The sequence below is a fragment of the Clytia hemisphaerica genome, unplaced genomic scaffold (assembly GCF_902728285.1).
Source record: "Clytia hemisphaerica strain Z4C2 unplaced genomic scaffold, Clytia hemisphaerica genome assembly, whole genome shotgun sequence".
In the NCBI taxonomy this organism is placed as follows: Eukaryota; Metazoa; Cnidaria; class Hydrozoa; order Leptothecata; family Clytiidae; genus Clytia; species Clytia hemisphaerica.
This window is the reverse complement of record NW_027103836.1, coordinates 1866249-1883066: the sequence shown is the minus strand read 5'-3', so window position 1 is coordinate 1883066 and position 16818 is coordinate 1866249. Positions and strand designations below refer to the sequence as shown.

At 34.2% G+C, this 16818-nt stretch overlaps 1 protein-coding gene across 14 annotated transcripts in view; it reads left to right on the top strand.

Annotated features, from left to right (window-relative positions):
* Positions 1-16818, top strand: part of LOC136807203 (serine/threonine-protein kinase MARK1-like) — a 32563-nt gene that overhangs the window by 7868 nt on the left and 7877 nt on the right. For 8 of the 14 annotated variants that reach the window (XM_067063791.1, XM_067063801.1, XM_067063797.1 and 5 more), the window contains exons 2-12: positions 2275-2479; positions 6823-6978; positions 10508-10561; positions 11119-11167; positions 11366-11431; positions 12014-12084; positions 12311-12367; positions 12867-13103; positions 13446-13503; positions 14511-14672; positions 16097-16337. In XM_067063791.1, coding sequence (XP_066919892.1) covers positions 2275-2479; positions 6823-6978; positions 10508-10561; positions 11119-11167; positions 11366-11431; positions 12014-12084; positions 12311-12367; positions 12867-13103; positions 13446-13503; positions 14511-14672; positions 16097-16337 — 1356 coding nt within the window. Of the gene's footprint in view, positions 1-2274; positions 2480-6303; positions 6722-6822; positions 6979-10507; positions 10562-11118; positions 11168-11365; positions 11432-12013; positions 12085-12310; positions 12368-12866; positions 13104-13445; positions 13504-14510; positions 14673-16096; positions 16338-16818 lie in introns of those variants that run through there. The other 6 variants (XM_067063798.1, XM_067063794.1, XM_067063792.1 and 3 more) reach the window with 2 other exon arrangements.

Sequence of the window (16818 nt, the reverse complement as noted above, 5' to 3'; positions counted from 1 at the left end):
GCATTGACTTACTGTAATTTTATATTTGGAAATATAAACAATATCTGATTACGTAATAGAAAGCATTACGTAATTTCGATCTTGATGAAATTAATGCCTTGGAATATAATGAGAGTCTGATGTAATCTGATCAGACCTGAAATATCGTTCATAAATAAGATATTGCTTGACATTACAATCTTAGAAACCACTGAACATATTCAAGGAGCTTGCGCTAAATAAAATCGAGGAAAATTCTTTCGTAATGCACCAATGTACGCAATTCTCACAGACCAACTGGAGACCCTTCCCACTGGAAAATTGGCCAAAATATCGTCCCCGGTGGGAATCCTCCCATTTAATAAGAAATGTGAAAAAATATGGGCACGGAAAAATATGGGAATATCAATCCCCACCGAGTTTCAGTCCGTTACTTTTACTCCCGCCGACTGAAAAAATCCTGTGTCTGTGAGAAATGGGTGTATATACTTTTACTAAAAAGGCTCCACTTTATATCGGTTAAGTGAGCCAGCTAACGGGAGTTATGGCTTACGGACCACTCTGAAGCTAGATATCTGCCAGAATTCTGCTATTTTTAGAAATATTATTGCCTATCGTTTTTATAGCATTGTTGCCAAGACAACTCATTCACCTTAAATCTAAAAGTGAATTTAATGCTGGAAAAATCTGTTCCTTTGTTTCCGATGCATTGCTTTTCTCGTAGAAAGCTTTTTCGAGAGATCCATTTTTATTCGAGACCCCCGTGGGATGCCTTGAAAGGGGAAAAGTGCATCAAGTGACCATTTAAAAATGAACTTAAGTTCAGATAGGCTTGAAGACACGAGAAGTTACATTGCACCAAAGCAAAAAAACTTCTCGTGTTCCCAAGCCTTAACTGGTCTTGTTTATATCTTCAGCATTTTTTATCATTTGAAAAATTTTCAAGAAAATTAAGCCTCAAAAAGCGAAAAAGTGATAAACTCAGTCTAAGCATCGTGATGATTTACTGCTTTATAAAATCGTTGTTTTTGGCGCTAACGTCCTTCATATGACGAAACTCTCATACTACGACCGTTTTCTAACTGATTTTTTCGATAAAAAAGTTCCTTACTCAATTCTTATCGAAATCGTTTTGCAACATTAGTTATTAACTGTGTCTTAGCCTTAATGTCCTGGACAGATTATATTCATAAAGGCTAAATACTATTGGACGAGCGATTTGTTTAAAAACAATAACCTGAGGCAATATTTGAGATGAAATAGACCAATCAAGCTAGGTCTTTCAAACAAATTCAGTTATAGAAAAAATTTATTTGTGTTGTCAAGGTAGTTGGCCTGATCCACTTCTAATCAACTCAAACCACAAAAAGCAAATAGTTTTAGTATTTTTTGACAAACACTATTATCTTTAATGTTAACGTCATACTTAGTCATCTAAGCTAAATAGATCATTTTTATTTTGTTTGATGACGTCATGGAATGGATTTCGTAAAATTAAGCAAATATCCGACAGAAGTAATGTCATAAGTTCATTGACTGGACAAATAATGGTATTCCAAAATTTTGCGTATGTAGTAACGATTTCAAAGAGTGCTACACCGACACCCTCCCATTGGAAAATTGGCCAAAATATCGTCCCAAGTAGACTGGAGTCGTTTATAATGCGTGTAATGTAGTATATGCGTTATATGATAATACAATTATTGTTACGGGATTTAAGTTCCATTCATTACTTTTTACTTTATTTTTCCCCTTTCTGAATTACGAGTCGTCTAGCTTGCTAGACTACATCACAAGTAGGAAATTATACTATAAGTTGTGTCTTCCCTGGAAATAATCAAATAAACAAATCCTCACTAAAAATTATATCCTATTTTTTCCATTCCCGCTGAATTTTCTGACTTAAAAACAAAGTAATTCAAATTCCAAGCCGCAAATATCGAACCCCCATCGAGTTTCAGTCCGCCCCACTGGCTGAAAAAAATCCTTCCGGGTCTATGAGAAGGGGGTGCCAGTGTTTTGATAGTTTGATTCGCACACTGATTGTCATACTGCTATGTTACCAAACATTTCCTAACTACGTAGTCTAGACTCCGGGTGTGAAAAAATATAGGTTAAGACAAATCCCTGCTTAGGGAAGATGCACCTAAATTTCAACTACGTTGGAAAATATATTGAAATACCTTGTTTTTTTTTTCTTTGTTTGGCCTTTTATGACATCTAGTATTAGAAAAATGCTGGCAGATAACTATTTTCTGCTAATTTGTAACGCAGTTTACAATACTTTTTTTACAGCAATCATACTACTAGTCACAAAGAACCTCCACCACTACTGTCAACAACAACCAAAAAAGTTGGCTCTGTAAAACGTAGTTGTCCTGTACGTCGCGGTGAGCGGCCACAAGCTACTGCACACAACAACTATCATCAATCAAAGAAAGACCGTCCATCGTTCTTCGAAAGAAAAGCGAAGAAATATTTTAAGATGCGACAACTCAGGGTAAGATTTGACACAGAATTCATCATTGGTTATTCATTTCTATCTTACTTAAAAGAGACCCCCAAGCGGTTTTCGTGATGACGTGATAGGGACTTTTTGGCAGCGTGATTACGTGATTTGAAAATTTTTCCTTCGTGATTGTATGATGAGAGGTCAGAACGTGATCGTGATTTGGACTTTTTCAAAGGGACGCGTAATTGTCCATTGTTTTGCTGATTTGCGTGATCTTGATTGAACTGAAGACAAGAATTCGTGCGTGATATCGTGATCAGACTTACCGCTGAGGTCTCTTAAAAGTACGTGGACACTATTTTCAACATTCTGACACCCGTGCCAAAGTTGTAATCGAATATAAAATGGCTGAGGTTTTAAATACGGAAAAACTCACGAATGGGAAAATACCTAGTAATCCTTCCCCTGTCCTGCGGGAAGAAAACACGAAAGCCTTATAGCTCTCTTACTTCATATCAAATTTTCCGCTTCTGTATATACCCCATCGTGGAAAAGTGGCTTACTGAGATACGCAAAGGGCAAAGGAAGGCGCAATTAAGTTTCTTGGAGTCTTACAAACTCTTTGGTCTTCTAGTTAGTCTTTTTATACTAAAATTTATTCCGATTTATTACTTCCTCTGATACATAACCGAGTTGCTAAAGATCTAGCCAGCCCTGAGAACGGCCAAACAATCAAGCAACTTAGCTTCAGCAACCTAGCCAGCCCTGGAATTGAGCATGAACTGGGAAGCAACCAAAAATGCCTAAAAAGAGACATTTTCGGCATCATTTGGTATATAAATGTGTATCGATGATATCGATGATAATGCCAAATTTTATATTGGACATTAAATGAGATAAAAAGCCAAAAGTTTCTGGGCATTTTTGGCTCAAAATCCATAAGCAACTTTTTTGGCTGAAATGTGGAAAGTCCTTAGCAACTCCAGCCCTATGAGCCAAAAATTGGGGTTGCTTATAAAAAATGTGTAAAATATTAAGTGATGCAGTGAGGAGTCGTACTACAGCTCAGAGATGCGTAATACTAATAGTGACCTCATAAATACTGATAGCAACCATATCGTTTGAAGTCAATCGGGAAAAGTTTAAATGGTCTAAAACGGACTTGATGACAAATCCAGTGAAGTAGACTAGGAGTGCTTATGAGTGTTTAGAGAATGAGATGGTAACAAATTGCTATAAAAACACAAAAATGCTTTACTATATTTTGGGAAAAAAATTTGGTCACTCATAACTTTTTATTTGTTATTCTCTGAAAAAGGGACTGAATCTAGTTGCATTTGTTGCAAGTCTGTGCAGCGCTTTCAAGAGTCATAAGTGGCCTGCAAGGCAGATAGCCGAGGATAGAACTAATTTTATTTCAAATTTTATACCTATTCCATTGTATAGAACCATCTTTGGGGAGGTCCTATCTAAAACGAAAATTTTCGATGTATTTATGACTTAAAATTTAAATTAAAAAGGTGTGCACCAAATATGTCTTTTTCCATGACATATATTTTTGGGGTTGGGGCTTTTTTGCGAACTGTCACAATCGTGTATAATTTGCAGACCGGCTCGGAATTTCCCTATTTGTATAAATTAAGGTTACTGAATCTTAGAATTGGGAAATGCTTGAGATTTTAACAAGTGTTAGTTATGATGATAAAAGAATATAACCAAAATTTCAGCAAAATCAGACTGCTGGACGTGTTACCGGTGATAATCAAGGTGTACTTACAGACAGCAAATACTCGCATGACTTGATAATAAATCAGCCTTGGGAAAAAAATCAGACTATCCAATCAGTCAATACATGATTTTAGTCATTTAGATTCTGGTCTGTAAAATACCATACCAACCAGACAGGCCAAACCAACATGCATATCACCTTTATAAATCAGGTTTATGCCCTGAATAATGTCTTTGTCAGATAGTAGCATCAAGGCTTTGGAATTCACCTGAACACTGGCGGATTTCAAACAATAGAGCAAGTACGTCGGAAACACACTTAGGAGTGCATGCATGTTAAAAGATAATGAAATTGTCATTAGAGTTATGCCAAAAATGCCGTTTTGGAAAAGATCAATTTTTCACTTTCCTTCTTTATTTAGATATATATTGATTATAGATTAACATTTATAACGTACTGTATCCTGAACAAACAGGGGTTTGAAACAAACTAACCAAAATCATCCTTTAAAATATCAAAACATATAAAATTGGATCTAAACTTTTGACTTTTGGGTTGGGTTTTTTACTTTGGTACTTGGTGCCCCCATGCTTGGTACAATACTTGTCGAATGACCGAGGGCGTGTGTCGCTCAAGTTATGAAGAATGATATCCTAAATAATGGGAATATATTCAGATAAGAAATGAATTTAAGTATATTGCTTAAAAATTTTCGACGAATTCTTTTTGGCATTGTTCGACCCTTTGGGACTAGTGGAATAGTGCTAGTAGTAGTACTCAGTTTTAGGAAATATTGAGAGAATTGTTCTTAAAGAATACTAAACTGCGAAGGTTAATATTGCACCACTTTTTTGGCATAAAATACAATCCCGGTCATGATATTTGAGAAGAAAGAGAAATTCCCACAAAATCTTATAGCCAAAAATGATTTGGAAGCGCTCTAAGTTAGGTTGGAAGGGTAGAGTTTTCATTATGAGTTTTAACACATGAGACTTAGGATCTGAGGATATCTAAAAGTTCAAGAATGGTCCAATAATAGGGCTCCGAATATAGTCTGGAAGTTTATAAGTCCCACCCAAAATGAAATATTCGATTAATTTTAACAAATAGCCCAAAAGCGAGTACTAAAATGTGAAATCGCTGTTTTCGATTCAAACAACTCACAAACTCTACAACAACTCCACTTGAAACCGAGCTAGTGGAAATTGTGCCGCAGCAGAGACAAGGTCGCAAATAAACTCGACAAAAAAAACTGGGGAACTTTTTTGGTAAATTAAAAAAAGAGTCCTTTGCGGAATACCCTTTGAATATTAGCCTCATTCCCCTCGTTAGTTTATGTTTCTATTTCTATTTCATGAACATAGTCCTAGTCGAAACAAAAATGCTTCTGGTCATACGTGGCGTTGTAAAGATTTTAATATTTGTCTGTACCCCCTTAGCGAGCACCTCGTCAAAGACCGGGATTTTTCAGTGGAATTAGACGTTAAATTGCGTAGAAACGTTGGTGACGTCTAGTATAATACTAGGCTAGGGAGATAACTAGTCTGATGAATACTTCATCGATACGGGGGTGTAAGTGGAACCACCTCAAATAGAGTGAAAACAATACTTAAATATGAAGAAAATAATGTTTCGCTTTTCTTTTTATCGACATTGCCAAAATAGATAGGGAACAATAGTTTTGCGCTTTTCTTGACTTGCTGTTTGTAATCAAACTCCTCCTTGCTTTGATCAGAGATAATTAACACGTTCAGGAAGGTAGCAATTTAATAAATCATTCAAAAAGAGAAAACAAAAAGATAGTTGACGAGATCATCATCAACGAGGAACAAAAAATTTCATAATAGCATATAGAAACCAGGTCAACAAAATTGATTCATGTTTACATCGGCTGTGGGTTAGGTTTCGTTATTAGAAATATAAAATCTTTTAGGTTTTTGAATTAGATCAAGCTTTTGGAATATTTTTAAGAGGGTGTTGCAGCATTATTGGTTATTTTTGGGTAAGCCTTTTCTCAGACACCATGTAAAAAGCATGGAAAACGCCCCTTTGTTTCTAGTCGGCAACCCAGTGTTTGCTCCGTGAGAAAGCTCCTATACCGTAAAGTTTGTTTTCGGATAAAAGACTGGGCGCTAGATGAAGTGTTGTTTGCTGTGTATCTTGCTGGAGAGAGAAACAAGTTGAATTTGTATAGGTTTTTATAAAAAATGAGTAATGTAATGAATTTATAATTTGAAAAGAAGAAGAATTGATGTTTTGATGTAGCTGATTTGTGTTTTTATCACTTGGTTTTGTTTGAAAAGTTATTATTGCAGTATATTTTTATTTGAAAAATTGACTGCAAATCAAATCTGTTTAGAATTTTGTTGTGTTATAATCTTGCAGTGAAATATACACACAAAATATAACATCTAGATGGACATGTAGAAGGAGATAAAATACTCGAGTTGCTTTGATGGTAATCAGACAGCAAGATGTCAAGTGGAAGACAGCAAGTTTCTGTTGACAGTTCAGATGGGGGAAGACATTCCTCTCATCACGGGCGAAGTTCGAGCAAAAAGGTTGGTCAGCACAACATTTTCAGTGTTTAAGAATGTTATTGGTAATATTGATATAATTTTATTGGTATTGGTGGTTTATTGGTTTACATTTTGTGTTATAGATGGATGATTCACACTCAAGTTCAAAATCTCGAACAAGAACTGGGACAAGTTCTGGGGATGATGTTTATGTTGGGAAATATAAACTTATCAAAACCATTGGGAAAGGAAATTTTGCTAAAGTTAAATTGGCGAAACATCTACCAACTGGACGAGAGGTTAGTTATTTTATTATTTAACATAATACTGATTCAATTTTCTTTCATTTTAACCATCCCTTGAAATCTCAAAACACCGCCATGTTTATGATCATTTTGATTATTTTTTTCATTCGCGGCTTCCGTATCATCACATATGATATCACGTGACCATCTCATTTTGCCCTCTATTTTGCCAAGGAAAGAGAAAATGTCACGTGGTTAAAAACCGATAATAGTGCTCAGCTTCACTGAAAATTGTTGCGCGTACTTTCGAGTGTAATAGACATGGCAGAATCGCAACTTGTTTTTGCTTGCTTTTTCGCTACTTCTAATTTGCTCTTGCCAAATTATATGGTTAACGTTTTAAATCTCGCGAGCTTATATGTGCTCTAAGAATGCTTTTCAATTATCTGTCTCAAAAGTTATATCAAAAATTAAACTTTATGGTGAAATGTAAACAAACATGGTGGTAATAATAAAAATACTGCTGCCCTGACCTGATTGGCCTCATCATTGATCTTCGACATTTTTATCTAGATACTTCATATAATCTTCAAACCATTTCTGTGCTGCTAGGATAATTTAACATAGAAACCTCATACTAGAAATCTCCTTTTTGCAGAATTTAGAATCTATCATATACCTTGTCTTTGCAAGCACTTTGATCATTTTTCACTCCTATTACCAGACGATCTCAATTGGACGGAATCGACGATCGAACCAGTCGAAGCAAAGCGAACGCAATCGACGGATTGAAATTCGATTGTTGAACACAATCGAATCTCAATCGAATAATACCGCAATTTTCAGATTCGATTGATATTCGATTGCGTTCGATTGATGTTCGATTGCGTTCGATTGCGTTCGATCATCGATTCATTGACCCCCCGATTGTTCATCGAACAATTTCGGGAAATCAAAATTAGTTTCATTCGGCTTGTGACGTTTGAGAGCTTGGATGTTGGGAAGCTGCAAGAATAAAGCCAGACGATCTCAATCGAACGGAATCGACGATCGAACCAGTCGAACAACAATCGAACCAATCGAACAACAATCGAACCAATCGAATATTACCCAGAATTTTGACGTTCGATTGAGATTCGATTGCGTTCAACAATCAAATTTCAATCGGTCGATTGCGTTCAATTTGGTTCGATTGGTTCGATCGTCAATTCCGTTCGATTGAGATCGTCTAGCTATTAGGAAGGCACAACCCCAAATTATCCTGTATTTTCATGTCAGCAAGTACCATATATAAACCTATGGTTCAGTCAATATTCCCATCCAAGGCAAATCAACATTATTGATGACTAGGGTGACTTTCATTCTCGGTATAATAAACCTTATGCAGAAATACAGTTAATTTTTCTGTGAAACAACACAAATCTATGGTGATATAAAGACGGTTGCAGCCATTCTAATTTACCTCTGACTTTTGGCTATTGCCGACGCAAGTGTCATTGTACATTTGGCTTTTGCTGATGTTAGAGTGCGTACGGTACTTTAGAATCCAGAATTCTTTGTTAACTCAAATAAGTCTGACTTAAAAAGGCTGCAGCCGGCAACACTCAGGCTAGGCATATTTTTGAGAAATTTGCATAACAGGCTATTGTACCGGGTATGACAAAAAGACAAACATTTGCCTTGCTCTGCCAGATTATGGAAGCGACCTGAAACATCACACAATTATTACATGTATTTCTAAGGTTCCCAGAAAGTTTTGTCTTCAAGAGCTATTCTTGTAAAGCCACTGGTGCTAACTCTTACACATTTCCACATAGTCTCACACTTTTTTTGAAATATTTGATTTCTCACACCACTGTAACACTGCTCAGGCAAAATCATTGATTCCTTTTTTAAAGGTCATAGAATTACCAAGTACTGGCATTAAAAAACAAAATTCAAATTGGTGGCCAAGTGAACACAAAAACAAAAAATTAGGATTTTTCAAACGCTTATATAACAGCAGAATAAGACAGGGACGTGCAGCCAAATTAAAAGTAAACAGACCTTGAATCTTTTGTCTGCCCAAATAAAGAAAATATTCTAGCTGTAGTAATGTTTACATTCAGAAATAAATCCAATTCAACCAGACCTACAAGGCTTTAGACCACACTGTGGTCTTCCAGTAAACTCTCTCAATGATTTTCAAAATTCTGAAAGGTTGGAAACACATTCCTTCCAAACAGATTTATGTCATTTCTTCTTATTTCCTTTAAAATATGTCATTTCTTCTTATTTCCTTTAAAATATACTTAGTTGTTTTGGTTGGTCGGTAGAAGGAAATTGCATTCATCCTTAAATGCTGCCCTCTCAATCATGCATGGATTTTTTGTACATGGATTCAACTCGTTCAACTCTTCTTGTTCGTGTTCCTTCATTCATTGATGGAGCTGATCAATCGTTTGAACTGCCCAGTTCCTTTTTGACTTAACCATTCTCCTTATCGATGTGTCTGAGATTTTCAGCATCTTAGCGATGTGGATGTGCCTGGAGTGTCTTTCTGAGAGGAGACTAATTCTTCAACAGCATCTTAGTTATCTGGAGTTGTAGCGCTCACTAGACAACTGGAACCTTTTTTTCTCCATCGTTTAATGTTCAACATATCTTTTAAGCAGACAAGTTGCTGAACTCTTGTCCCACTTTTTCTAGGGATACAATAAGCAGAGTAACATATCTCATGGTAATGGCAAATAATAACTTTGTCTGCAGCGGAGAGACCATGTCAACGTCACACAATATTTGTTTCAAGTGGAAAAATTTCTTTTTTTGGTGTGACTGTTATAGGTTTTTGATACTTGTTTTTAGCACTGTAGCATCTTCCATTGACAAAAAAAACAACAGAAAAGCTACCATGAACAGCAGCATCTAGCTTACAAGAGTGGTGCAAAAAATGAAAATAATTTTTGACATCAAATCTGTAAACAATTGTGTTTTTTTGCAATGATTTCTAAAAATTGTTAGATCTTTTGGAAAAAATATAAACACAAAACTAAACTATACTTACAGGAATTATTGGAAATACAGGGTAGTTGTGTGAAGTTTCAGATTGTTTCAATAATCTGGCTGAGCTACATCAAATTCTAAAATTGGTGATTTTGGTATTATTGCATGATGCACTGAACTTTTGAGTTATCCACTAATATTGTATACAATTATTAAATAGATCGATTTTAAACACTAGGTTGTTTTTTCTGATTTGCTGTCACTTTTCTAAACAAAATATAGATTATTAAATTGACTTTTTCAAAAAAAAATTCATATTAAACAAACTTTCATCTCAGCAAGGTTCAAAAAATTATTAAAAAACATTTGATCAGATACTTTAAATTTTATTAAATTTAAAGATGGAATGTTTTGTGTAAAATTGTTTTCCTGTCTGAAAAATTAAAATCAAACTTTGAGCACTGAAAATTGGTTTAATTAGAATGTAAAAGAGCCACGAGCCTTTGTTTTAATGATATTTCATATCATAGCTTTAAAATCAAAAATGTAAAATTTTATTAAAAATGTTACGAGCTTTAATTTAAATTGTATTCTTTTGTAGGTTGCGATCAAAATCATTGACAAAACACAATTAAACCAGACCAGCTTGCAAAAGGTAAGTTTGACATTAAACCAACTGCATACACTTATATAACTACTCAACTTATTAACGCAAATTGGTTACGCTCGCTTTAATTACAACCGTTAAAAAAATTTGAGCCATAGTAATTTTTGAAAACCCGTGTTGATAAATTGTTGTATTTATTTTTCCTGTGTTAAATACTTGATTAGTTGTATAAGTGTAATAAGGTAAGCAATTTCAAATTGGAAGACTAGCCAAGTAGCTAATGCACATCTAACTCACCATTATTGAGATATTTCACTAAAACGTGGAAGGCCCATCTCACACGTCAGATAGAGTTCAAACTATGTTTAAGGTTGGATTTTGATCAGACAATGTGAGATTCTGATGTGGATATATTGAGAACTTTTTTGCTGTGTTTGCGGTCCTATGGTTTACTTCAACTGATTTTCAATCAGCATTTAATTGTAAGATTCAAGTTTGAAGTTGATTCCAATAATGAATGTATGTTTGATTGAATCAATAATACTTGTTTGTCAGAACATTATTTTGGAACTAAATTTTCAATTTGATTTCTTTTTATTTAACAGCTGTTCCGTGAAGTTAGAATTATGAAATTTTTGGATCATCCCAACATAGGTTAGTTGAACCAATCATTTACAATCAATTACTTTAAGCATGCCTCTTAGTTCAAGTTGAAAGTATTAAATTTTTGGTAAAATAACTTACCACCAAATATAGTCCTTTTTAACTTGGTTTTTTAGTGCCTCTTTTCATATTTGAAGTCAGCAGTAATTTTTAGTATATTTTTCTAAAAATTTCTTTCATTTTATTTAGTAAAACTTTATGAAGTTATCGAAACAGACAAAACACTTTATCTTATAATGGAATATGCAAGTGGAGGTAAATATTTTATTCAAATTAACTTTATTAATTTGATTAAATTTTCAAATGTCCAAAATATAGCTATAAAACTGTAATTTAAGCATTTTCAAGTGTGCCAATGAGTTTTAAGTAAGGCTTCTGTAATGTTTTTTAATGCTTTTTGTAATGTTTTGTAAAGGTCTATTTCAAAACAAAATTTTAGAATAGATTTGGTCACAGGTTCCATTTTCAAAGAGGAATCCATCTGAAATATTCAGTTTAAAAGAAAAAATTTGCTGGGTGACTCTAAAAAATCTTAACACTCAACCGATTTTGTATAAACAAGACTGTGAAGAATGTTTTTAAAAGTGCTATCGTTTCTACTCAAAAAAGTTTCAAAAAATCGATCTTGATATTTACAAAAATTAGATTAGTGTTAGCAATGTGTTTTTCAGGAATTTCTTTTTCCAAGTATGACCAAACATTCAGTTGACATGGGCCTGAACCTGAGATAAGCTACTATTTGAGATTATCTGTTTTCTGTCAGAATCTTTGGGGCAGCACAGAAACTTGATCTGATTTCGTACACCCTTCTAATATGGACTATCATTTTATTTTTAGGTGAAGTATTTGATTATCTAGTAGCTCATGGTAGGATGAAAGAAAAAGAAGCAAGAGCTAAATTTCGTCAGGTAAGTCAAAATATAAATTTACGTAGATATCAGTCAAGATTTATCTATTGGCATGATTTTTTTACAATTCAACTTGACTCAGCACATAAGAAGGGTTTCTTAAGACCAGAATAAATTTCATATTTTCTTATTTTCTTTATGTAAAAAAGCCACCATGTAAGTTATTATTGCTTGGTAACTTTCTATCTAGATTATTTAACAAAAATAGTATGCCTTCATTTTCTAGATCGTTTCTTCTGTCCAATACTGTCATCAAAAACATGTTATACATAGGGATTTAAAGGTTAGTGTTTCACGTAATTATTGTTTGGTAAATTTTAACTTTCATTACAATGCCTGAGCCAAGTGATATCGTGTATAAAATTCAGGCTCAAAGTTCAGCCGTTCTAGTTCAAATGCCAACGTAAATTTGGCTATTGCAGGTACGTAAAAGTGCTTACTGTACTATAGAACCCAGAAGTTTTTGTCAACGCAAATAAATTTGAATTAGAAAGGCTGAAGTTACGCTTTCTGTGTGTCTTTACTTAAAAACTAGGGAGGTCATATCAGTGTTATCAAATTTATACACAATATGCTAGTTACTACACTTGACAGAGAACAACAGGATAAATTTTTCTTTGTTTTAAAAATTTTCCAAAAATAATTTTGAGCCTTTGGCCTATATTTGCCACTATACTGTTAAAAATTACTTTGTCCCTAAAATTATGGCTTATTTGCAAAATATCCAAAGAAATATTTTTTAGGTTAAATGTAACATTTTATTTTCTCTCTTTTTTTTTCAGGCTGAAAATTTATTATTGGATGCTGATATGAATATAAAAATAGCTGATTTTGGATTTAGTAATGAATTTTCTCCTGGTAATAAATTAGACACTTTTTGTGGTAGTCCTCCATACGCTGCTCCTGAGCTGTTTCAAGGCAAAAAATATGATGGACCTGAAGTGGATGTATGGAGTTTGGGTGTCATTTTGTATACATTAGTCAGTGGCTCCTTACCATTTGATGGGCAAAATTTAAAGGTATGGCTCAACTTTTTAAAAATCTTCTTCATTGTGATGAAGTAGTTTTTAGACAAAACCTAAAGCCCATTCACTCTAAGTGAGCACTAATCTTTGTTTTTGGAAAGATATTTCTAAGCGAGAAAAAATGGTATTGGATTAGAAGAAGTAAAGTACCGTTCGATTGCATGCTGCTACAACTTCTATGCAACAGCTTCCTTCCGATCAGTTCGTATTTTGTACTCGTAAAATACAATTTACGCTTTTAAATCCATCAGATTGCAGACATTCTTTGGTTAACATCAGTTAACATAATTATGCATAACACACTACTGTATTGCTACTAAAATATTTTTCTTGTAGGAGCTGAGAGAACGTGTTCTGAGAGGAAAATATAGGATACCATTTTATATGTCAACAGGTAATACGATATTTAGTTTTAGACTGCATCTTCTTGTGCCTTTTTTGATGAGTCAAGTAAACTAATGAAAATAATTTCACTGTCCATCAATCTTTAGTTCCTAATTTTGTGGGGACAGGCTTTAATTTCTTTTAAAGTGAGGCTGGACTTAAAAAATTGTTGCTTTGCCGTCACCCGACCGAACCTACCTTAAAACTTGCCGACCCAAAAAAATTTATTGCCATTTTAAAGAAGATTTTTTTTTTCTTCAAAAACTTCAAACAATCAAATCAAAACTCGTATCTAGTCTGTCTCAAGCATAAGAATCGTGAATTCACTGCTAGCGCTCTTCTGTTTTCCATTCAAAATTACCTAAATGTAAACAAACTGTTTTAACCCTTCCATGTACGAAAATTTAATAAATAGTCAAAATAAAATAAATTTCCGACCGACCGACCCACCTCCAAAATCTAGGGTCGGGTGACGGCAAACTAACAATTTTTTAAGTCCAGCCTGACTTAAATATGTTAGAATTACTAAATGGGTAATTGCCCTTCAACCGAACCGAACCGAATAAAAAGGTATTGGACGTTTATCAGAATTGAATGGCCTCAAATTTTGCGTCATGTGGCGAACTTATTCCCTTTTGGGTGTAAGGGTTTATCGTTGATAGGTGTGTTAAGGGCTACATACACTACACAATATATTGTCAGGCAATATATTGATGATATATTGCTGAATGTCGACAATATATTGAAAAGGTGTCCGCAATATATTGTCAGCTCGATTTGCAATATTCCAACAATAAAGGGGGATTGTTTACAGAAAGAAAATTCCTTTTTATAATAGAGTACCAGTTGTTTACTTCGTACATTACGGTCCGCAAACCATATTGTCGAATATTGTTCGTCAATATATTGTGTAGTCTAAGTAGCCCTTTAAAGTTTTCAGCTTAATTATTTCAAAGTTGTTCTTTGTGCCAAATGAGCCTTATAACCTAATTTCTTTTTGTTTTTCCTTTTTTTTAGACTGTGAAGCTTTGTTGAAGAAATTTTTAGTTTTAAACCCAGAGAAGAGGGCGTCGCTAGAAACAATAATGACTGACAAATGGATGAATATAGGTTATGAAAATGAAGAGTTGAAACCTCATATTGAACCAAAGCCAGATCTGAACGACACGAAGCGAATTGGTAAGTGCCAATCAAACTTTTTTATCAATTTATTTTGATAGACAAAAGCATGTACACATTCTAATGAATTGGGACTTAAAAGGAAATACCTCTTCCTGGAAATAGTAGTCAGTAGTAGGAGAAGAATTTAGATTTACGGATTACTCCAATTAATCAAATGTCTATTTTTGGAGAAAAATCTTTTAACTAGCCCATTCTCATCGCCACCTTCCTCTACATATATAATAATCACAAAGCGAAGGGAACTTGACATTTTGGGAGGATATTTATTTTATTTACTGTTTTTTGGTAGCCACTTTGAAAATGACCTAATAATGTGTCGTTGAACATTCTGTATTAAGTCCAAGCAATCAAAACAGTCTTGACCCATCTATAACTAAAATGTTGGCTATTAAAAACGCGGTGGCCTTTTTAGGATCGCCCTTTTAGAATAGAAAAAAAAACTGTCGTTCGTTGTCCTTTTTATTGGACTAATGAGATTTTCCAAAGGTCTAACAAAAAAATGGGGGGAGAGAGAGAGAATTGTTTGTTTGGGTTTAACTACAGTCCCCTTTCACTGTATCCTTTCTGCACGATGTATTGGAATGAATCTTCTCACGCTGTTTCTAGCTTTATTACAACTCTTTGCGTACACAAAATGAGACCTGGTTTCCACCAGTCCTTTTTCATGAGTAGAAATTTCTCTATTTCTTACTTACACATATATTATATCCAATTCCTTTTAACAAGTTTTTTCTTTCTTCCTTCTTTCTTTTCTTCCTTTTTCATTTTGTTCAGTTGCAAAATTATGTATTTGTCGTTCTGTTTTTCTTTATTTTTCGTTTTTTCTTCAGTTTCTTTTCTTCAACTTTTTTTTCTCCTTTTTTGTTAAAGGTAAAAGATGAATAATTGATTTGACTACTTTCGACCATCTTTTTTGACTTAACGTTTGTAAAGTGTAATGAAAACGATGATATAGGTAGTCTCATAAATTCACTGATTTCTTCACCCCTTTCAGACTATATCTTCCTGATAAGTCATCAACAGTTCCAAAAGTTACTCACTGCTGTCGGAATTTTACTTTCACTTTCCCTTTACTACGTATAATCACAATTAAAAATTCACACTTGATATGGCTTAAAAGCTATAGTGAGTTGCCGGAATTGAATAAGATTAGCAACAGGATGTTCAAACGACATCAAGATACTAATAATTACCCTTGGGAAAAAAAAACAAGTATAAAATCTGATGAAATATAAATGCCATACTAGCTACAAAGCTATTAAAGCTTTTCCGACTACTCAGTTTAGCATTTTATTTCACAAGGCAACTGATAAGTCCCGTTTAAAATGTTTTTGTGTGATATTTCTGGATATTTCATCAACAAAAAAGCAATTTGCTGTGACATTTTTAATGATGCATTACTTGTTATTCGTATTATATAGATGTTATGGTGAAAATGGGTTTTACCATGGGCGAAATACAAGAAGCTTTGAAGAGCAACAAGTACGACGAGGTGATGGCTACCTACCTGTTATTGGACGAGACCAGGCTAACTAGTTCCGATTCCATTCACATAGACGCCACTTTCATCAAGAACGCCAACAATGAGAATTCGACCAGTCGATCCACTCGCAAGTCGGGCAAAGAGAACAAACGGTATCCAGAGTCTAGTCGCTCTGAAAGGTGCGTTTAATGTCACTGATTTTTCTTTTCCTTGTGAATGATACTTTGAGGAGCCATTATCAAAATTCATTGTGAAACTCTGAAGAGTGCGTTTTGGCGCATGTTTTCGGGAGTTAATTCAATATTTTGGTAGCGAGTACCTCACCAAAACAGAGGAATCATTCCATTTCTGCGTAGAACAAAAGTATAGTATAGTATACCAGTATAAGTATAGACTACCATTTTGAATACGCATGTTTGATGTTTAATTTTCTAATGTCGACAACGCAGTGCAATTTTGAAATTCGTGTTAAAATCGTGATTTGAATAAGGTTTTCTCTGCTGAACAAGGGAACATGCTGAGTTTTGATGATGTGCTTTAGTAAATGCCCTTTTTAAGAATAGAAAACTGTATTTCATTTCACACAACTACCAACCTGATGTTTTAGATTGAGTACATATATTAGGAGGTTCCTCTAGTCTCCCTGCTGTTTTGTTAATT